The sequence below is a fragment of the Vulpes vulpes genome, chromosome 5 (assembly GCF_048418805.1).
Source record: "Vulpes vulpes isolate BD-2025 chromosome 5, VulVul3, whole genome shotgun sequence".
Taxonomy (NCBI): Eukaryota; Metazoa; Chordata; class Mammalia; order Carnivora; family Canidae; genus Vulpes; species Vulpes vulpes.
The window spans coordinates 10133179-10156717 of record NC_132784.1 but is presented as its reverse complement, the minus strand read 5'-3'; the positions used below and the strand labels follow the sequence as shown (position 1 = coordinate 10156717).

At 40.1% G+C, this 23539-nt stretch overlaps 1 protein-coding gene across 11 annotated transcripts in view; it reads left to right on the top strand.

Moving 5' to 3' along the window:
- The first annotated feature begins 1643 nt into the window (after window positions 1–1643).
- The window catches only part of EPB41L5 (erythrocyte membrane protein band 4.1 like 5), a 139425-nt gene continuing 117529 nt past the window's right edge, over window positions 1644–23539 (top strand). For all 11 annotated transcript variants that reach the window (XM_072757551.1, XM_072757548.1, XM_072757547.1 and 8 more), the window contains exons 1-2: window positions 1644–1869; window positions 10125–10312. In XM_072757551.1, the coding sequence (XP_072613652.1) occupies window positions 10133–10312 (180 nt within the window). In that variant the 5' untranslated portion in view covers window positions 1644–1869; window positions 10125–10132. The remainder of the gene's footprint in view (window positions 1870–10124; window positions 10313–23539) is intronic.

Sequence of the window (23539 nt, the reverse complement as noted above, 5' to 3'; positions counted from 1 at the left end):
AGAGGGCCAGGCAGAACCCAGCTGATCATTTCAGCCTCCCTGGGGTGAGATGAATGAAGCCATTTTGGTAACTCCAGCTCCTGTTGGGCTGTGCTAGCCAACACCACGAGGTGCAGAGAGCAGCTGTCCCTGCCAAGCCCAACTATCAAGTCTTGGGTTGGTGGAGGACAGACAGTGCCAAATCTCCAGTAGAGGCGGACTATTTGCTTCTTCTCATCTCAGCCAGCAGGGCCTTCATGGACTTCCCATCCTCACACCTCCCAGTGACTCAGACCTTGAGGCAGGCACACTAGGCCCTTCACCTCGCAGCTCTTTGCTCCCTGGCTTGGCATCTTCCATGGCTGTATTTATTTGCTCTAGGCATGCTGGCTTTCCTTGACAGACCAAACACCCATTCAACGGGGGCCTTCGGGGTTAACCTCTGCTCTTCCCCCAGGAGTCCACAGAACCACTCCTTCACCTCCTTTCCATCTGCACTCAAAGGTCACCTGCTTAGGGACACCTTCCTCCTTACCTAGCTAGTCTATCAAAAATGACCACTTCCTTATTCCCTCTGCCTCCGGCTTTGATTTTCCCCTGTCGTTTAGCACTGCCTAACGTAGCCTTTAATTTTACTAACCTACCTCACTCATTTTCTGTCTTTTCTGCTAGCACTTAAGCTACACGAGGCATTTTTTTTTTTAAAAGATTTTATTTACTTGAGAGTAAGAAAGAGAGATCAGAAGCAGGGGGGAGGGTGGAGGCAGAGGGAGAAGCAGACTCCGCAGGACAGGGAGCCCGGGGCGGGGCCCATCCCAGGACCCCGGGATCAGGACCTGAGCCGAAGGCTGGGCCACCGGGGCTCCCCGTGCATGAGGGATTTCCGTGTGACTTGATTACCTGCTCCATCTCCAGTGTCTAGAAAACAGCTTGGCCCATGTTAGGCAATTTCACAAATTATCTGTACAAAGAACGGTCCGTCCCCTAGTCGCAGTGGATTTCCCTGACCACGCTGTGTTAAACAGAAATCTGTTCCCTGTTCTTTCTTCAAGATATACCACTACTTGGTAGTATTTGTTTTTTTTTTTTTAATATTTTTTTCTTTATTTATGATAGTCACACACAGAGAGAGAGAGAGAGGCAGAGACACAGGCAGAGGGAGAAGCAGGCTCCATGCACCGGGAGCCCGACGTGGGATTCGATCCCGGATCTCCAGGATCGCGCCCTGGGCCAAAGGCAGGCGCCAAACCGCTGCGCCACCCAGGGATCCCATTGGTACGTATTTGTTACCGTCCTTCTCCCCACTGCAAGGAAAGGTCCTCTGACAGCGGGGCAGCAAGGATTTGCTGAAAGAATAGATTTCTGGAACGAACGGATGGACGGATCTAGCCGCACCTGACGCCGGGCTCGGCAGGCGCTGCGCTGCCTCGGGGCGGCACGGACCTGCGGGCTTTCTGCGGGCCTGCACCCCCTTGCGAGGAGGAGTCGGGGCGCCGGGCTGGATTTCGGCAGCGCCCCTTTAAACCAGCCCGGGGCGCGGGCCGCCAGCGCTGGTTGCCGCTTCTGCGGGGCCTGGCATCGCCGGTTTAAGCCGGGTCTCGCTCCGCCGGGCGATTTCCGGGGCGGTGTCATTGCCCATTTAAGAGCAGAGCGCCCCGCCTCCCGGGGGCGGAGCCTGGAGGGAGCTTTAAGGGGCGGGCCGGCGGCCGGCTGGGGTCCTTCGGAGGATTAGCGCCGGGTGGGCGTGCGCCTCAGGCCGCCATTTCTCGGCGCCCGCCGAGGAGCCGCCCCCTCCCCGGGCTCGCTCGGGACTCGGGACCCGGGACCCGCGCCCCCGCGCCGCCGGCTTTCCGCGCCGCCTTCGCCCGCGCGCTTCGGTCGCCAGCCCAGGTGAGCGCGAGGCCCAGCGGCCCCGGCTGCACTGCCCACATCGGTTCGGCCCACGCCGCGTTTCGCCTCAGCGCCCCGGGGACCGGTCCTGGTTCGCGCCGGGGCCCCGCTCTCGCGGCCTCGCTCCGGGACGCCGCGGCCCCCGCCGGCCAAATATTAAACCTGCCGGGAGGGGAGGGGCGGCGGCGGCCAATGGGGCCGGGCGGCTGAGCTCCGGGCGGTCCCCGGCGGCGGGAGCGGGAGCGGGGGCGGGGGCGGGGGCGCGGGCGGGGGCCGAGGCGGGTTAATGTGTCCCGGCCGGACCCCGACCCGACCCCGACCCGACCCCGGCCCCGGCCCCTGCCCAGTCGCGGCGCTGGCTGCCTCCGGGGCGGCCGGGGGTCGCCCTTCTCAACAGGTCTCGCCTTAGAGCGGCCGGCGACGGGCATGTGGTGGCTCAAGGGGAAAAACCCACCGTGACTTGGTGTCAGCGTCGTAGAAACCCGGAGGGGCTCCGGGGCTCGGTTAGCGCGGGGCCGGGACCTGAGCGGCTTGGAAGCTGTGGGAGGCAGGTGTGTTCCCAGCCGCGGCGGGACCGGACCCCAGGACCCCCGGACCCCCGCCCCTCCCCCGCGGCGCCGGCGTGTCAGGGTGGGTGACAGCAGTCGTGCCCGTCTCTGGCTTTGTGGGGCGGAGTCTCTCGAATTTTAGCTAAGGGCGAGAAGACCCAAGGCTTTGAAGCTGTTTGACAACATTTTATTTATTTATTATTTATTAATTTTTAAAAAAAGATTTTATTTATTTATTCATGAGAGACCTAGAGCGCGGCAGCCAGAGACACAGGCAGAGGGAGAAGCAGGCTCCATGCAGGGAGCCCGACGTGGGACTCGATCCTGGGGCTCCAGGATCACGCCCTGAGGCAAAGGCAGGCGCCAAGCCGCGGAGCCACCCAGGGATCCTCCATGTTTGACAACATTTTAAAATTAATAGCAGTTTTTTTTTATTTTATTTTTTTAAGAATTAGCGGTAAAATGACCCGTAACTCCATTTCTGATATTGCTAAAACATTGCTGAACCCTCTTAACATAATGGATTATTCGTACACATAAGCTAGTTTGCAGGGTTTTCTTTTCTTTTTCCCCTTCTTTTTATTTTATTTATTCACGAGAGACAGAGAGAGAGAGAGAGAGGCAGAGACGGAGACAGGGAGGGAGAAAAGGCTCCCTGCGGGGAGCCGGATGCGGGGGGCCTCGGTCCCAGGACCCCGGGATCCCAGGACCCCGGCCGGGATCGCGCCCTGAGCCGAAGGGAGCTGCTCAACCACCGAGCCAGCCAGGCGTCCGGCGTTTTCTTCTTTTTATAGTAAACTTCATTAGAAAATGATATGTGTTACTTCTGTTGAATTACTCTCTTGCAGACGTTTTCTGTGTTGGCATTAGTGGGACCAAAGATATCAATATCTAGGACACTTGCTGTGTATTGGTATATTGCTTTATCAAAAGGCATTTGCCCACCAGAGAATGTGGCCACCACTTAGAAGTGTGTATGCGAGAGTATACACATTTCATGGCAAATTTGAATTTTAGATAAATATCTTTAAAAACCTTCAGTTAATTTAGGTGTAAATGGTTTACTTCAGTTTACATTTTTATGATCGTAAAGAATAGCTTCCTTTACAGAGAAAAATGAAAAATCTCAGATTAAAAAACCAGCATTAAAAAAACAAACATGTAAACCTACTCTCGAGAATCCCACTGTATCATTTTAGTGTCAGACAAGTTCCTTATTGAGTGCCTAATAGGCTGATTGCTGTGCTAGCTGGGTCATCTTGCTGAATGAGTCAGACCAGATTCTTGAGTCTTACTGGGGAAGTACCCAGTAAAAAACATAATTAAACAATTGGGTATTTAATTACAGTTTTGGTAAATGTTGTAAAGAAAAGTCTAAGGGTACTTACAGGAGCACCTAATTTAGACTCAGGAGTCACGGAATGCTTTTCTGAAGAAATGGGAGAGAGGTGAAGTAGAAAGAGAGCATTCCGGAAAGATGGAACAGCCAAAACCAAAAAAAAAAAAAAAAAAGCCCACATTTAAAAGGAATTGTTGAATTGGGCAGAAGGGATACTAGAGCAGAGTGGGCTGCCTGAAAGACCATTAAAGATTTTTAAGTTGGGATCAGATTTGTGGTTGCTAAAAATGCACTGCTGTAGCGTTTAGAATGGAAGTAGCAGTGGGGATGGAAAGAGAGTGAATATGGGAAAACTTATTTTTTTTAAAGATTTTATTTATTCAGGAGAGACACAGAAGCAGAGACACACGCAGAGGGAGAAGCAGGCTCCCCGTGGGGAGCGCAGTACCGTACTCCATCCCAAGATCCTGGGATCACGACCTGAGCCAAAGGCAGACGCTCAGCCACTGAGCCACCCAAGTGCCCCAAAACCTTTTTTTCTCTTAACAATTTTTTTTTAATAGACTCCACATTGAAGGTGGAGCTCAACATGGAGCTTAACTCATGACCCTGATATCAAGACCTGAGCGGAAATCAGGAGTCAGATGCTCACTTGACTGAACCATCTAGCTGTCCCTTAACAGTTTTTAAAAACTCTTGACAGATTCATATATTCTTATTATAGAGGACTTCAGTACCTCCACATGACCTGCTCCAGAGATAAACCCATTTAACAGTTTGCATGTCTTAGTCCTTTTGTGCATATGCTAAGTATCCCACCCTAGAGTAGGATAAAACTTACCACTTTTCAGGATGCCTTGGTGATCCCGGGGTCCTGGGATCAAGTCCTGCATTGGGCTCCCTGCAAGGAGCCTGCTTCCTTTGCCTATGTCTCTGCCTCCTCTCTGTCATGAATAAATACAAAAATCTTAAAAAAACAAAAACAAAAACAAAAACCCTTACCCACTTTTCTCTGATTTCATTTTTCACTTAGAAATTTTGTCTGTGTCTAAGTCAATTGTATTTAAAAAACAGCTGTGTCAAAAAAAAAAAAAAAAACAGCTGTGTCGTATACTAGTTGATATACCATAATTTGTTTAACCAGTTGCATATTGGTGGGCATATTTACAATTTTAAGTCAGGTATACCCTGAAAATCCTTATTTCTGCGACTTGGATCACATCCTATTTCTTAGGGTATCCTACCGGAAGTAAATTTACTAACACTGTATGCATGTTAACATTTTTGACAATGTGGTCAGATCCTCCAAAGAGGACAGTGTAGGAGGCACCTGGGTGGCTCAGTGGTTGAGTGTCTGCCTTAAGCTCAGATCGTGATACGAAGGTCCTGGGGTCAAGTCTCGCATTGGGCTCCTTGCTCTGCAGGGAGCCTGCTTCTTCCTCTGCCTTTGCCTCTTTCTCTGTCTCGTGAATAAGTGAATAAAATCTTTAAAAAAAAGTGTATGAGTGTGACTGTTTTTCCTATATACTTTTTAACACTGGCTTTTTTTTTTTTTTTTTTGTAAAGATTTTATTTATTTGTGAGAGACACAGAGAGAGGCAGAGACACAGGCAGAGGAAGTAGCAGTGGGGATGTTGTAAAGAAAAGTCTAAGGGTACTTACAGGAGCACCTAATTTAGACTCACAGAGAGAGGCAGAGACACAGGCAGAGGAAGTAGCAGTGGGGATGTTGTAAAGAAAAGTCTAAGGGTACTTACAGGAGCACCTAATTTTTTGGAAACATATCTTTAATACTACTATTATATCTAAAAGAAAAATGGCAGTAATTCCTTGATTATCATAAACAATACAGTGTTCAAATGTGTGCCTGTATGTCCTTAGGAAGTTCAAATGACAATTGTCGTGGCTTTGCTAGTTTACCTGATTACATAGGGATATGCATACTTGTAAATATAGCAACTGAATTTTTCATATGTTGGTATTATTCCTGTATTTCAGCTTTTATTTTCATCATGTTTATAAATGCATCTAGTTTACATTTTATCATTTTGTTTTGTTTTGTTTTGTTTTTTTGAGAGGAAGAGAGAGAGACAGAGATAGAACATGAGTTGGGGGCAGCCCGGGTGGATCAGCGGTTTAGTGCCACCTTCAGCCCAGGGCCTGATCCTGGAGACCCCAGATCAAGTCCCACATCGGGCTCCCTGCATGGAGCTTGCTTCTCCCTCTGCCTGTGTCTCTGCCTCTCTCTCTCTCTCTCTGTGTCTCTCATGAATAAATAGATAAAGTCTTAAAAAAAAAAATGAGTGGGGTGAGAGAGGGAGAGAGAGACTCCTAGGCAGGTTCCATGCCCACAGAGCAGATGTGGGGCTGGATCTCACAATCTCTAGATCATGACCTGAGCCAAAATCAAGAGTGGGAAGCTTAACCAACTGAGACACTTAGGTACCTATCAACTGGCATCAAATGCCTTAATGAAAGTGATGAGCATGGATTTGACAACTGTTTACGAAAAGATATGACCTTCTTGGAATCTGATTGTGATGAACAGCTACTTCTTACTCTGGCATTTAATCAGCCTGTTAAGCTTTATTCAATGAAATTTCAAGGGCCTGATAATGGTCAGGGTCCTAAATATGTAAAAATTTTTATCAGTCTACCCCAATCTATGGATTTTGAAGAAGCGGAAAGAAGTGAACCAACTCAAGCTCTGGAACTAACAGAGGATGATATTAAAGAAGATGGCATTGTCCCACTTCGTTATGTTAAGTTTCAGAATGTTAACAGTGTAACTATATTTGTTCAGTCCAATCAAGGTGAAGAAATAAGAATTTCTTATTTTACTTTTATTGGTACTCCAGTCCAGGCAACCAATATGAATGACTTCAAATGAGTAGTTGGCAAAAAAGGAGAAAGCCACTAAGGTACAAAAGACACTGGAAGACCATAATGCAATCAGATCTACAGCTCCTGGATAATTGCTTGATTCTCATCAGAGACTGTCAATATTCCATTCATTGCCATTACCAATAAATCATTGCTTTTGTTTGGAAAAAAAAAAAGACTTATACATTATATGTGCAACAACAAATGTGTGACTTTAAAAATATATATATTTCTTTATTTTAGAGAGAGAGAGAGAGCATGAATAGGAGGGCAGAGGGAGAGAGAGAGGGAGAGAATCCCAAGCAGACTCTGAGTGAGTGCAGAGCCTGAAGCAGGGCTTGATCCCAGGACCTCAAGATCATGACCCGAGCTGAAACCAATAGTTGGCTGCTCAACCAACTCCACCCAGATGTCCCTACAAATGTGTGATTTTAAAATTTTTATATTTTGAAATAGTTTTGGACTTTTGTGGGAAGTTACAGTACTAGAGTTCCCATATACCTTTCACCTAGTTTCCCCCAATGATAACATCAACCACCTTAAAAAAAAAAAAAGTTTATTTGAATTAGGATCTAAGGTAGGTGCGTTGTGATTGATGGATATGTATTTTAAGTCTGTTTTATTTATTTTTTAAAAATTTTAAAAAGATTTTATTTATTCATGAGAGGCACAGAGAGAGGCAGAGACCTTGGCAGAGGGAGAAGCAAGCTCTTTATGGGGAGCCTGATGCGGGACTTGATCCCAGAACCCCGCAATCATGACCTGAGCCAAAGGTAGATGCTCAGCCTCTAGGCCACCCAGATCCCCCTTTAAGTCCTTTAATCTGTAGTTTTCTTCGCATCTTTTTTTTACCCTTGCAATTTGTTGAATAAGCTGAAGTAAGTTTTAAAAAAATAAATTTATTGTGTATGTTTTGTGCTAGTATTTTCATTCAGAAAAAAGCTATGATCTTTGGTAATTTCTTATCTCTGAAGTACAGGTTTTACATTAATGGTTCTGTGATGTGGAGGGACCAAGATTTGTAATCAGAACAATCAGAGTTTGAGCCCCTGTCTTCATTATTTACTAAATAATGGACTTGGCCAATGGTTTCATTTATTGAATCCTTAAGTTTACTCATTAAAATAAGAATATTTTGGGGATGTTTTCTGAGGAGAAAGTAAGATTATTTCCTAATCATTTGTTGTACTTGAGGATGAGGATGTCTGGCTGGCTATTCAAAAAAGGAATTGTGTCTTCAGGAGCTTACGATAAATGAGAAAGACATGTAAATAAATAAAACTTTTAAAAAAAGATTTTATGTATTTATTCATGAGAGAGAGGCAGAAACATAGGCAGAGGGAGAAGGAGGCTCCTCGCAGGGAGCCCGATGCAGGACTCCATCCCCGGACCTGGGATCACGCCCTGAGCCAAAGGCAGATGCCTGCCTGCTGAGCCACCCAGGTGTTCCTAAATAAATAAATTCTGATTAGTTAAATAGTAAAAGATTTTCAGGTTTCAGTGGAAGTGTGATGATGGGAGCGACTAACTCTTTGGGTTATCAGAGAACATTTCTTGGGGGAGATATAGGTAGAGTTGAGTTAAAAATAGGGAGTCTCTGACACATGTTTCCTCATGTGGGATAACAAGTACCTGTCTTAGGCAGCTGAAATGAAAATAGGTAGCAAAGTACAAATTAAGTAATGTTTAAAGGGAAACTTGAAGAGAAAGAGACTGCAGCCAGATGTTATATATGAGTGCTTTGTAAACTGAAAAGCTATCTAAAATTGTATTTTCTTGGGATTTAGGTAGATGAACATAAATGACAGGTCTCATGACTTTGCCAATTTACTCAATTATATGGGAATATCCATACTTGTAATATCCACATGTGTGATATGTATATGATAATCTTCAATTTATAAGCACTTATTTTTTAATGTGCTGGTGTTTATTTTTATTTATTTATATTTATTTTTAAATTAGCTTTTATTTTAATCAGGTTTATAAATCTGTCTAGTCGAGTCATCTAATCTGAAGACTTTGAAAAATAGCACATTACTAAGTTCTGTTCTCTGAAGACACTTTCACATTTTAAGTAACATGCTTTTATTGTCACTTCTTAATTTTTGGTTTCGGTAATTAGTTGAATTCCAACAAGATTTTTATTTATTTATTCATGATAGAGAGAGAGAGAGAGGCAGAGACACAGGCAGAGAGAGAAGCAGGCTCCATGTAGGGAGCCCGATGGGGGACTCGATTCCGGGTCTCCAGGATCACACCCGGGGCCGAAGGCGGCGCTAAACCACTGGGCCACCGGGGCTGCCCTATATACCTCCTTTTATAGTTACTTTATAATTATGCTTAAAGTATTTAGTTTTATAGTATTATGAATATTTAATTAGCTAAGTCACGTAGTATACTGTGATTACTTTCCCTTTTCTGCTCAACTATTTGTTTTCTCTGGAATTAATAATTGTCTTTAATTTTTCTCACTTATTTGCATAAATTAAACTTTTTATGGTGTTACCATTTTGTGTTTGCTATATTTTTAAAATTACTAAACCTGATTTAATTATTTTGCTTAACCATAACATTCTTAATAAGGAATTGTGTCTTCACAAAAGAAGTGGCTTTAAAATAATTTAATGTTATAAAGAATTGATTCTATTAAGTAGCAATTTAAAATCATTAAGTAATAGAATATTTGATAAAAACATAATATTTGAATTGTATTTTAGCTGAAATAGGTGATTATTTATTTATTTTTTAAGATTTTATTTTTAAGTAATCTCTACACCCAATGTGAGGCTTGAACTACAATGCTGAGATCAAGAGTCGCATGCTTTACCCACTGAGCCAGCCAGGCACCCCTGTTTTTGTATTTTTATTCTGATTGCTCAGAAAAGAAATAGAACTTCTTAAGATTGTTATGATCATCAAAGGAAATATTAGTGTGTGGATTGTTTCCTAACATTTGGAGAGATAATATAGCAATTGTACATACAATTCATTGACCTAGAAGACCTAATAAGCTTCATAAATGTTCTTTTATGAACATTTCATAAAAGATCAAGTATCAGCTGCTGCTGCTACTTTTTTTTTTTTTTTTTAAGATTTTATTTATTTATCCATGAGAGACACAGAGAGAGGCAGAGACACAGGCAGAGGGAGACCATGCAGAGAGCCCAACGACCTGGGTCTTCAGGACCACGCCCCGGGCTGAAGGCGGCGCTAAACCGCTGAGCCACCCAGGTTGCCCTCCTATCAGCTTCTTAATAAGATAGACCAGTAGGTATAGAAATGCTGTAAGTCATAGCTCTATTTTATATAAAAGTCTTCAAAAACTTTGAATTAAAGTAGCTAGTTTTAATTTTTTCAAATTTCCTTGATCAGGAGCCTTTTTTAATAGTATGTCCATAACGCCCATAGGATTTTACTAAATCCTATTTTGTCTGACTGCACATTGTTGGGAGTATGCTGATACTCTTTTCTCTGTTTTACAGTGACAAAAATGCTGAGCTTCTTCCGTAGAACACTTGGGCGTCGGTCAATGCGTAAACATGCTGAGAAGGAACGACTCCGAGAAGCTCAACGAGCTGCCACACACATTCCTGCAGCTGGAGACTCTAAGTCCATCATCACATGTCGGGTTTCTCTTTTGGATGGTACTGATGTTAGTGTGGACTTGCCGGTATGTAGGTCCTGCTGACCTTTTGCAGATTTTATGTGAGACCGCTTTCATTTGAACTTTCTACTGGTAACTTCTGGGCAAATTAGGTAATACGGGTTAGTATGGATCAGGCACCTTAGTTGAGGTACATGGATCCGGTAACCTTAGATACCCAATATGATTGTATTTCTCTGGGATTAGTGGAAGTTACCTAAAATATTTAGATGATAGGTCAGTTATTTATTGATAGGGCAGTGTGTTCTTATGATCACAATATGTAGGGTACTCTACTGGATTTCTCACAATCCTTGTTGAGCAGTTATTAAAGCAATGAGGATCTTTGGGAATGATAATGATATATGTATACTACAAGACTTTTAATTCTGCTTTTTTGTAATTTTCAAAATACTTCTCAATTTCTTCAAAACAAATACTTCTTCAACAGTTTACTGTACTTGCAGAAAATTTAATAAAATGAAGTAAAAAGGACTTCATACTCCTCAGCTCTGTTTATCCCTTTGCTCCTAAAGTAGCTTCCAAGGGTAGTTTTTTATACACGGTAATCTTTATATCAAGACAGGATGTTGTGATTTTATTACAATTTTTGGTGGTCTCTTTTTGCAGTTATGAATGATAATTCTAGCTAACAATGTGAAACAATCTGATATATTTGAAAGGAGTTAACTTACGACTTTTTGAGGGGCAAGGGAGGTAGCTATATGGTTTGTGGGAGTTGCAGTTCTTTCTCAGTTCTTTACTAATACCAAATGGCTTTGTTCTGCATCAAAAAAATATGTAATGGGGCATCTGGGTAGTTCAGTTGGTTAAGCCTCTGACCCTTGGTTTCCTCTCAGGTCATGATCCTCTGGGTTGTGGAATCTAGCTCTGCATTGTGGTTAGTGCAGGGGATCTGCTTGAGATTTTGTCCCCCCTCCTTTCCCTTCCCTTCTACTCCTCTCCCTGAGCATACAGTCAAGTGTGCATGCTTGCACGCGCGCGCGCTCTCTCTCTCTCTCTCTTAAATAAATAAAATCTTTTTTTTAAAAAAAGATTTATGGGGATCCCTGGGTGACGCAGCGGTTTGGCTCCTGCCTTTGACCCAGGGCACGATCCTGGAGGACCTGGGATCGAATCCCACGTCGGGCTCCCGGTGCATGGAGCCTGCTTCTCCCTCTGCCTATGTCTCTGCCTCTCTCTCTCTCTCTGTGTGACTATCATAAATTAAAAAAAAAAAAAAAAAGAGAGAGATTTATGTAACTAATTTATAAAATGTGTGATTTGATGTGTCATTGGATGTTCACAGTCTTCCCTCCCTACACATTCTTTTTAATATATACCTATATACCCAAAATGCAGTAAGAAAGGTCTTTGTGCAAGGTGGTAGCCTAAATGCTACTATAGTATACAGTTGAATAAACTCTGGAAACCTTTAAGTCACAGAGTAAGAGATTAAAGAATTAGTTTATTTAAATGAATATTCTGATTAATTGAATAATTTAGAAGGTACTAGATGTATACCTTACACATTTTAAAAATAATGGAATGTGATAAAATTAAACATAGGATTTCTTGAAGTATTTTGAAGTCATTATCATGGGTATGTATTCATCATCTTTTAAAGATTTCATTTATTCACAAGAGACACAGAGAGGGAACAGAGACATAGGCAGAGGGAGAAGCAGGCTTCATGTAGGGAGCCTGATGTGGGACTCGATCCCGAAACTCCGGGATGACACCCTGGGCCAAAGGCGGACGCTCAACTGCTGAGTCACCCAGGCGTCCCCCAATATATGGTACTTTTTGAGGAGTTTTCATATTCATTTCTTTCCTGATAAATATCTTAAAGAGTTTTGTGTACTATTCCATTAAAATATCATTAGATAAGTGATAAAAAGCTTGAGATTGCTGTGTAAGAGACTGGAAAGAAGTTTCTTATTACCTAATGTTTAAAGTATGAAGTCTCGAGGTTGTTGATGGAGAGGCTGATACTAGGAAAGTAGACTTGGTAAAGGAACTTTTTAAAAAGGCAGTGTAGTATGGAGGAGAAATAGCACGAGATTTTTAAAGTAGTGGAACAAATGGCTAGTGACTAGTATAGAATGGTTTCCTGTGCTTGGAGCTGACTCTCATATAGATAATTGCAGTGAAAAAGCCAAGAGGTTTAAATTTGACTCTTTGTGGAACTAGAACAATTGCCTTTTCAGCTCTGCAGGTGAAATCCTAGAGTTAGTAAACGAATTCTAGATGCTCACATGGATATAAAATGGGCATTGGCCTGCCAGCTAAACTATTTACTAGAAGAAAAAAATAGATCAGAGGAATATTAATTTCTAAAAAGAAAGTTCTCTTTTTTTGATGTAGCTTCTCAACCAATCTGGTATGATTCCAAAAGAAGATTTAGAATTGATTTTGGAAATTGGATGAAGCACATACTCATTTCCCAGTAGGATTAAGGTCATTAGTGATCATAGCAAGCCATTGTGGAACTAAGATGATTTTCTCAGACAATATTTAAGTGATTATCAGTGATTAAATAGAGTAATTTAATTTAAATCTCTGGACTTTAAATTAAAATATACCAGTAGTAACGGTCATTTTCTTCTTTCCGACTTTCTTTCAAACTGGGGAAGTGATGTAAGTACCTTCTACTTGTGGCCCCCCCTCCCCCTTTTAAAAAAACTAAATACAGTGAGAATGCCTAATGCCTTTCAGTGAATGATAAAAGCATCAGGTAGAAATTTCTAACTATCTCATTTTTAATTTTCTCTTTGGAAATGTCACAGTAAAGTTCTTTGATTTTTGAGCTTAGTATTGTTTAGTAAATACTAAATCTGGTGTCTTTTATTATTTTTGTATTTCCCAAGTTTTAAGTTAATAAAAAGTGTTTGATTAATCAATTGATGTTAATTTAAAAAATCTGCTTTGCTGATGTAGACACTGAAGGCTCTAAATTATATAGTCCATGTGTAGTTATACTTTTAGATAAATAACATTTATAGCTATCCTGTGTTTATGAAGACTTAACATTGTTAAGTTGGCAGGACAGCCCTAGGGGCACTGGGTGGCTCAGTGGTTGAGCGTCTGTCTTCAGCTCAGGTCATGATCCCAGGGTCCTGGGATTGAGTCCCGCATTGGGCTCCCTGCAGAGGAGCCTGCTTCTCTCTCTGCCTATGTCTCTGCCTCTATGTCTCTAATGAATAAATAAATAAAATCTTAAAAAAGATGACAGGATACCCCAAATCAACCTATAGATTCAGCATAATCCCCACTAGAGTAGCAGTTGATTTAGTTTTAGAATTTGACAAGCTAATTTTAAAAGTCATATGGAATTACAAGGGACTCAAAATAGCCAAAACAATACTGAAAAGGAGGAAAGTAGTAGGATTCACATTTCCTAGTGTCTTTTTTTTAATAAAAAAAAAAGAATTTTTTTCCATTCTTTTTTTTTTTTTTTTAAGATTTTATTTATTTATTCAGGAGAGAGACACACACACAGAGATTGGCAGAGACACAGGCAGAGGGAGAATTTCCACAGGCAGAGGGATTCACATTTCCTAGTGTCTTTTTTTTAATAAAAAAAAAAAGAATTTTTTTCCGTTCTTTTTTTTTTTTTTTTAAGATTTTATTTATTTATTCAGGAGAGAGACACACACACAGAGATTGGCAGAGACACAGGCAGAGGGAGAAGCAGGCCCCATGCAGGGAGCCTAACGTGGGACTCGATCCCGGGACTCCAGGATCACACCCTGGGCCAAAGGCAGCGCTAAACCACTGAGCCATCCAGGGATTCCCCCGACTTTTTTCTATTCTTTAAGGCCTTTCTGATTTAAAAAAAGTTTTTAATTATTTTTATTTTATGTAATTAATTTATTTTTTAAAAATATTTTATTTATTTATTCGTGAGAGACACAGAGAGAGGCAAAGACACATAGAAGGAGAAGCAGGCTCCATGCAGGGAGCCCAATATGGTCGATCCCAGGTCTCCAGGATGGTGCCCTGGGCTGAAGGTGGTGCTAAACCGCTGAGCCTCCTAGGCTGCCCTCTGATTTTTTTTTTAAAGATTTTATTTTTCTGTTTGACAGAGAGTGCTCACAAGCAGGAGGAGTGGCAGGCAGATGGAGAGGGAGAAGCAGGCCCCTCATAGAGCAGGGAGCCCAATATGGAGTCTGATCCCGGAAACCTGGGATCATGACCTGAGGCAAAGACAGACGGTTAACCAACTGTGCCACTCTGGCACCCCAGAAAATTAACCTTTTTTTTTTTTTTTTTTTTTAATTAACCATTTTAAAATGCACCTGACTGGTCAGTTTGAGGAGTGTGTGACTGTTGATCTCAGGGTCATGAGTTTGAGACCCTTGTTGGGTGTAGAGATTACTTAAATAAAAATTAAAAAAAAATTATTTATGATAGTCACACACAGAGAGAGAGAGAGAGAGAGAGAGAGAGAGAGAGGCAGAGACATAGGCAGAGGGAGAAGCAGGCTCCATGCACCAGGAGCCCGACGTGGGATTCGATCCTGGGTCTCCAGGATCGCGCCCTGGGCCAAAAACAGGTGCTAAACCGCTGCGCCACCCAGGGATCCCGAGATTACTTAAATAAATAAAAGTTTTTAAAAAGTGCATTGGTGTTTTGCACAACACAATCGCTGTGTTGTGCAATCATCACCTCTATTTAGTTTTAAGATATTTTTGGCATCCTAAATGGAAACTCTGTAACTCCCATCAGACACTGGTAACTGTTAGTTGGCTTTCTTTCTCTATGAATTTGCCTGTTTTGAATGCTTTATATAAATGGAGTATTATCCAATCTGTGACCTTTCTTTCACTTAGCCTAATGTTTTTGGGTTTCATCCATACTATGACATTTATCAATACTTCATTCCTTTTTATGTTGAATAATGTTCCATTGTGTGATATATCATAATTTGTTTATCCACTCACCAGTTGATGGACATTTGGGTTATGTCCACCTGTTAGCATCTGTGGATAGTGCTGCTATGAATTTTCATTTACAAGTGTTTTTTGGAATACAGGTTTTTAATTCTTTGGGGTATGATACGTAGGAGTGGAATTGCTGGGCCATATGATAATTCTATGTTTAATTTTTTGTGGAACTGGCAAACTGTTTTCCATAGCAACTGTTTTATTTATTTATTTGTTTGTTTGTTTGTTTGTTTGTTTATTTATTTATTTATTTTCCTTTTAAAAAATTGTAGTTGTCCTAGTGGGTGTGAAGTGATACCTCATTTGTAGTTTTTTTTTTTTTTTTTTTTTTAATTTATTTATTCAGAGAGAGAGAGAGACTGAGAGGCAGAGACACAGGCAGAGGGAGAAGCGGGCTCCATGCAGGGAGCCCGACGTGGGACTTGATCCTGGGTGTTCAGGATCAGACCCCGGGCTGCAGGCGGCGCTAAACCGCTGCGCCTCATTTGTAGTTTTGATTTGTAGTTTCCTAATGATTACCGATGAGCATCTTTTTATATGTATACTTGCCATTTGCACATCTTTGGGAAAATGTCTATTCAGTACTTACTAATTTTGTTTTTTAAGATTTATTTATTTATTCATTCATTCATTCATGAGAGTCACAGAGAGAGAGAGGCAGAGACACAGGCAGAGGGAGAAGCAGGCTCCATGCAGGGAGCCTGACGTGGGACTCGATCCTGGGTCTTCAGGATCACAGCCTGGGCTAAAGGCGGCGCTAAACCGCTGAGCCACTGGGGCTGCCCTTGCTTACTAATTTTAATTAAAAAAAAAAAAAAAAAAGTAGTGTTCTTATCTGGTTTAAAAATTTTTTTTTAATTTTAAAATTTTAATTGAAGTATACTTGACATACAGTATTAGTTTAGGTGTACAATACAATGATTGGACAATTACATATACATTATGAAATGCTCACCATGATAAATAGTTAACCATTTGACCATACAAAGTTATTATAATATTATTGATCATAATCCCTATGCTGTACTTTTCATCACTGTGACTCATTTATTTTATAATTGGAAGTTTGTACCTCTTAATCCCCTTCATCTATTTGGCCCATCTTCCCACCTCCCTCCCCTCTGGCAATTAATCAGTTTATTCTCTGTATTCATGAATCTGTTTGTTTTTTTGTATATTTTCATTTGTTTTTTCGATTTTGACATAAGTGAAATCACATGGTATTTTTCTTTCTCTGACTGCTTTTACTTAGTTTAACACCTTCTAGATCTATCCATGTTGTTGCAGATGGCAAGATTTCATTCTTCTTTTTATGGCTGAGTAATATGCCATTGTATATATACACCACATTTTCTTTATTGATTCATCTGTTGGTGGGCCCTTACGTTTTCATATTTTGGCTATTGTAAACAATGCTGCAATAAACGGGCACATGTATCTTTTTGAATTAAGTGTTTTGTTTTCCTTGTGTAAATAGCAGTGAAATTATTGGATCGTATCATACTTCTGTTTTTAATTTTTTGGGGAACCTTCCTACTGTTTTCCATAGTGACTGCATTGATTTAAATTTCTGTCAACAGTGCATGAAGGTTCCCTTTTCTCCACATCCTCAGTAGAACTTACTTCTTGTCTTTTTGATCATAGCCATTCTGATTGGTGTGAGGTGATACCTCACTGTGGTTTTTGGTTTATGTTTCCCTGGTGATGAGTAATGTTGAGCATCTTTTTACATGTTGTTGGCCATTTGTATGTCTTTTTTGTTAAAAATGTATAGTCAGGTCCTCTCCCCATTTTTTAATTGAATGATTTAAATTATTTGTTTTTAGAGTATTTAGTTGTATGAGTTCTTTATTTTGGATTTTAACCTCTTATTGGATATATCATTGTAAATACTTTTTCCCATTCAGTTGATTGCCTCTTCATTTTGTTCATGATTTCCTTCATTGTGTAAAAGCTTTTTAGTTTGATGTAGTTCTAATAGTTTATTTTTGCTTTGTTTCCCTTGCCTGAGGAGACTTATCTGGAAAAGTATTGCTAGGGCCAGGGTCCAGGAGATTACTGCTTATATTTTCCTTTGGGAGTTTTACAGTTTTAGGTCTTAGAGTAAGGTTTTTAATCCACGTTTAGTTGACTTTTGTATATGATGTAAGATACTGGCCCAGTTTCTTTTTTTAGTATGTAGCTGTCCAGTTTTCCAATGTCATTTATTGAAGAGACTGTCTTTTCCCTGGTGTATACTTTTGCTTCCTTTATTGTAGATTAATTGGCCATGTAAGGAGTGAATTTGTTTCTGTGCCCTCTATCCTGTGCCATTGATCTGTGTCTGTTTTTGTGCCAGTACTATGCTGTTTTTATTAACATAGCTTTGTAGTATAGTTTGAAATCTGGGGTTGTGAGATCTCCAGCTTTGTTCTTCCTCAAGAAGCTTTCGTTATGGTGAATTGATTTGTGACAAGGGTGGCGGAGCCATTCAGTGGGGGGGGGGGGGGGGGGGGGAATAGGCTTTTCTACAAGTAGTGCTAGGAGAAGGGGATAGCCATATTCAAAAGAATGAGTAGGAACTTTAGCTCATGCATGTACAAAAATTAACTCAAAATGGATCAAAGACCTAAACATAAGAGCTAAGAGTATAAAACTCTTAGAACAGAAAATAGAGATAAATCTTTATGACCTTGGATTTGGCACCAGTTTTTAGATATGATACCAAAAACATGAATAACAAAATAAGAAAAAATAAATTGGACTTTTATCAAAATTAAAAACTTTTGTGTCTCAAAGGCCATTATCAAGAAAGTGAGAATGTTCTCACACATAATAGGAAAAACTATTTGCAGATTATGTATTTGATAAGTACTTGTGACTAGAATATATAAAGAATTGTTGCAACACAATAATAAAAAGACAACCCAATTTAAAAATGGGCAAAGGATCTGAATAGACACTTCTCCACATAAGATATACAAATGGTTGATAAGTACATGAGAAGATGCTTGCCATCATTAGTCATCAGAGAAATGCAAATTAAAACTGCAGTGAGATACTACATATCAACTAGGAAGGTTAAAATAAAAATGTCAGATAATACTAAGTATTGGTGAGAATGTGGAGAAATCTGAACCCTCTTATACTTTTTGGCAGGAATATAAAGTTGTGCAGCTGCTTTGGAATATAGCCTGGTAGTTCCTCAAGTGATTGAACATAGTTATTATCATTTGACCCAGCAATTCAACTTTTAGGTATATATCCAAGAGAATTGAAGACATTGTTTAGACAAAAACTTGTGCACAGGTAGTCATAACAGTGTTATTTTTACTATCCTAAAGCTAGAAAACCCTAGCTATTTCTCAAAAGGTGAATGTATAAACAACATGTGTTATATCCATATAATGGGATATTATTTGGCCATGAAGGAAATGGAGTACTGATACATACTGCATGGGTGTATTTTGACAACATTGTGCTAGGTGAAAGAAGCCAGTCACAAAAGACCACATATCATATGATGATTCCATTCATATGAAAGACCAGAATAAAGAAGTCTATAGGAAAAAAGAGATTAGTGGTTTATGGTTGCTAAGGGCAGATAGGTAGGGACTGAAGGGGTGGTGGGAATGGTGCTTGAGGCAATAGCTAAAAGACACGAGGCTTCTTTTTGAGGTATGAAGATGTTCTGAAATTATGATGGTTGTGCATATCTGTGAATATACCTTTGAATTTTGTGCTTTCAATAGGTGAAAGATACAATATGTGAACTATATCTCAGAGCTGTTTAAAAAAATTCATGGATTTTTGCCATTTAAGTCCATTTAAGATTTAGTCCATTTAAGATTTGTTAGTACTCAAGAGACATGATTTAGAGTTGGTTTCCTTGATTGATCATAGGAAAAAAAATCTGGAGATTGTATAGTAGCAAAACACAAGATGATGAGGTTATAGAGTAATAGTGGCATGGAGACTGCAGAAGGAATGCTTAGTACATGGATATGGTGGAGGGAGGAAATGAATATTAGACCTGAGTAAAATACAGTTCATTTCTGGTGGAGGGTGGTGATATTGATTGTGTGGAAGATCATAAGAGCATAGTCAGCTGTCATTGGGAGAGGAGTAAAAGGAATGAAGTGGAGAAAGGAGCTTCAGTGGAATGATGTGTTCAGAAGCCAGATTTAGAGGATTTAAAGGAATTATTGGGACAAACTTACTTTTTTTTTTTTTTTTTTTTTTTTTTTAATTTTTATTTATTTATGATAGTCACAGAGAGAGAGAGAGAGAGAGGCAGAGATACAGGCAGAGGGAGAAGCAGGCTCCATGCACCGGGAGCCCGACATGGGATTCGATCCCGGGTCTCCAGGATCGTGCCCTGGGCCAAAGGCAGGCGCCAAACCGCTGCGCCACCCAGGGATCCCTACTTTTTTTTTTAAACTTACATTTTTTGAACTTCTTATACTCCCTTGTTCCTAGTAGGTGCTTAATATTATTTTAATTGGTAGGGAAGTGCATGAAGGGAAATTGAATAATTGCCATGAGATTTGGTAGTAAAAGAAAGGAAGAACATAACAGCAGCTGGAGAATGGCTGGATGGGGGAGTTCTGAGTTTGTTAAATGAATAGGAAAAATGTTTCTCGGGAATTGGTTTTATCTATACAGGTAGAGATTATAGGATGAACATTCTAGAAAGGACTACCATCTTATGCTGGGAAAGATGGAAGGCTGATGAAAAGGTAATATTTTGATGGTCTTAATCTTCAGAAAATAGGATGTGAAGACCAGGTTTGAAAAAGGTGATGACCTGGAATAATTTGGTAGGGGAAAGAGAAAGAAGAATATAAGCAGCAAGTGAGAGTTTAGATGCAGCTGAAAAATGAATTTGTAGTGAAGTTGGGGGTGGGTAAAACAGATGAAGGGATCAAGAGGTACAGACTTCTAATTATAAAGTAAATAAGTTAGGGTGATTAAAAAGTAGAGCATAGGGAATGTAGTCAGTAATACTGAAATAATTTTATATGGCGACAGATAACCACACTTATTGTGGTTTATATAAATGTACTTTATATAATTGTTGAATCACTATGTTGTACCCTGGAAATTAATGTGATATCGTATGTCAACTATACTTCAATACAATTTTTCTTTAAAATGCAAAGGACTTGGATACTTCTACAAAGAATATACAAATGCTCAATAAGCACATGAAAGTATGCTCAACATTACTAGACATTAAGGAAGTGCAAATCAAAATCACATGAGATGCCCTTTCACATGCATCAGGATGGTTGTATCAAACAAAACAAAGCAAAACAACCCCAGAAAATAACAGATATTGTGGAAGATGTGGAGAAATTGGAACCGTATGCATTGCTGGTGGGAATGCAGAATGGTGCAGCTACCGTGGAAAACAATTGGGCAGTTTCTCAAAAGTTAAACACAGAATTATCATATTCTACTCCTAAGTATATACCCAAAAGAATTGAAAGCACAGACTCAGATACTTGTATGCCATGGTTCACAGCAGTATTCACAATAGCCAAAAAATGAAAACAACCCAAATGTTCATTAGTAGATGGATGGATAAACATGGTAGATACATACAATGGAATATTACTCAGTTTCAAAAAGGAATGACATTTTGGGGCCTGCTACAGCATGGATGAACTTTTAAAACATTATGCTAAGTGAAATAAGCCAGGCACAAAAGGACATACATTGTATGATTCTACTTACATAATGTATGTAGAAGACGCAAATTCACAAGCCACAGAAAGTAGGAGAGAGGTTACTAAGAATTGAGGGAAAGGAGTGTGGAGAATGGTTGTGTAATGAATACAGAATTTCTGATTGGTAGGATGAAAAGTTCTGGAAATGAATAGTGGTGATGGTTGTACACATTGAGAATATATTTAATGGCATTGAATTGTATGTGTTAAAATGGTAAAATTTATGTTATGTTTAAAAAAAGGAGAAATGGGGGCAGATGAAAATAAGTGGGGTCAATATACTGGAAATTCCCATGTAGTTGGAGAACCTAAGCATTGAGAGAAATTTTATGAACAAGTTAGAGACAAGGCTGTGATAAGAAGTTGAGGGTATCTTTATTGATCCCAGAGGTGACATTCCAGGTAAAATCTCAGTGTAACGTGTAACCCGTAGAGAGTTGGAGCTTGGAAGACAGCAAATTTCAAATTCTAGCCTGTCATTTTTTAGTTATGCCATTTTATCATGTTACTAAAGCTTTCTGAACTTTTTTCTATGTTATTGTTAAGTGGACAAATAAGCCATAATCATCAGAGTAATTGTGAGTATTAAATGAATGTATGTTTAAGAAAAAGAAGTACCAGCACTTAGGTAGGAAATTTAAAATGAAAAAAATAGAGGAAGAATACTTGAGGAAATATATTGTTTTCCCAGAATTGAAAGGAGATGAAAGATCACAGATTTTTAAAAAAGGCCCAGTAGAATACCAAATACAGTTAAGGAAGAAAACCACACCTAGACATATTACATTGAAATTTAAAACTATCAGAGATAGAAAAGTCTAAAAGCTTACCAAGAGAATTAATAACATTATTAAGGACCAGAATTCAAATTGTCCTCATACTTTTCAACAGTAACATAAGCAGCAAGAAGATAGTGTAATACATTTTGAATACTGAAGGGAGTACTGAAAGAAAAGAACTTTGAATCTTGCCTTTTATAAGGAGAAAATTGTCATTCAAGTGTTGTAGCATGGTTAAAATATTCCCAAACATAGAGGACCTTTAAAGATTAGCTATACAAAGTCCCACATGGGGATCATTTCTGTAGGAAGAACTCAAATGAGTGGAGAAACAAATCTAGCAGATGCTACTAGATGTATGTGATGTATACGTGTAAGAGTGTAAAGAATGATCAGAATACCAAAATAAAGACTGTTGTCTTAAAAAAAAATAGCCACATCCAGAGAAAAGAATTAAGAGAGAATATGTTCATAAAATGAGGATTGAATGGAGGGGAAATCATGAGAATGCGGGCGTGGTAAAGTTCTTCTCTTGGTAAAGGGATATATGGATAGCATTTTTATATATCAAAAAGAAAGGTTGTAAAAAGTACAGGAGGGGTGCTTGGGTGACTCAGTCAATTAAGCCTCTGCCTTTGACTCTGGTCATGATCCCAGGGTCCTGGGATCTAGGGGCCCTCCACCCCCCCGCCCCTGGCATTGGGCTCCCTATTTGGTGGGGAGCCTGCTTTACCTTGTGCCTTTGCCTGCTGCTCCCCATGCTTGTGTTTTCTTTCTCTCTCTGTCAGGTAAGATCTTAAAAAGTGCAGGAAAAGCAGAAATACAAGTTGAAATAAAGATATCCATTAAAAGGCAGAGAGTGATGATTCAGTAAAAAAATAAGTGTAAATATATATATTTTACAAGAACTGTCCTGAATCACAATTTAAAAGAGGAGGGGCATGGATAGGGTGTGTATGAAAATTGTTGAAAACTGAGATCCTAGCAATGCTTTTGCTTATGTGGGTTGTATCTATTGATAGTTACTTTATTAGAAATCAAAGAAAAATCAAAAATATATTTATCAGTTAATTTTAAAACAGCAATAATCTACCCCTTTTAAGTTATAAAGAAGTAACATACATGTATTTTTTTCAAAAAGATCCATTTTTTTGAGAGAGAGAGAGAGAGAGCAAACAAGCATGAGGGGTGTGAAGGGGCAGAGGGAAGGGGAGAAGCAGACTCCCTGCTGAGCGGGAAGCCTAATGTGGGGCTCAGTCTCAGGACCCTGAGATCATGACCCGAGCCAAAGTCAGATGCTTAACCCATGAGCCACTCAGGCGCCCCAGTGACATACAAGTATTTTTGTGAAAAACATTTGTTTTAGGGACGCCTGGATGGCTCAGCAACTGAGCATCTGCCTTCAGCTCAGGGTGTGATCCCAAAGTCCCAGGATCAAGTCCCACATCGGGCTCCCTGCATGGAGCCTGCTTCTCCCTCTGCCTATGTCTCTGCCTCTCTCTCTCTGTCATGAATAAATAAATAAAATCTTAAAAAAAAAATCTGTTTTATTAAACAACAAAAGAATTCAGTGACAAGAGTAGCAATGTCTTATGCACTTTTGCCTATCTCTTTAATGTCTGGTCTGAGAGAACACACAAGTTTATTCTATTGCAATATGTTGTTTAGATTGAGTTACATGAGGAGAATCCTAGGACCTTGTGGATCTTTTGAAAGTATCTGGGATAACCCTTGGGTCCTGAGACCACACGTTGAGAACTGCTTTTTCCAAACAATTTTCTTTATTACTGACCCTTCCCTCCACATTTGGTGTCT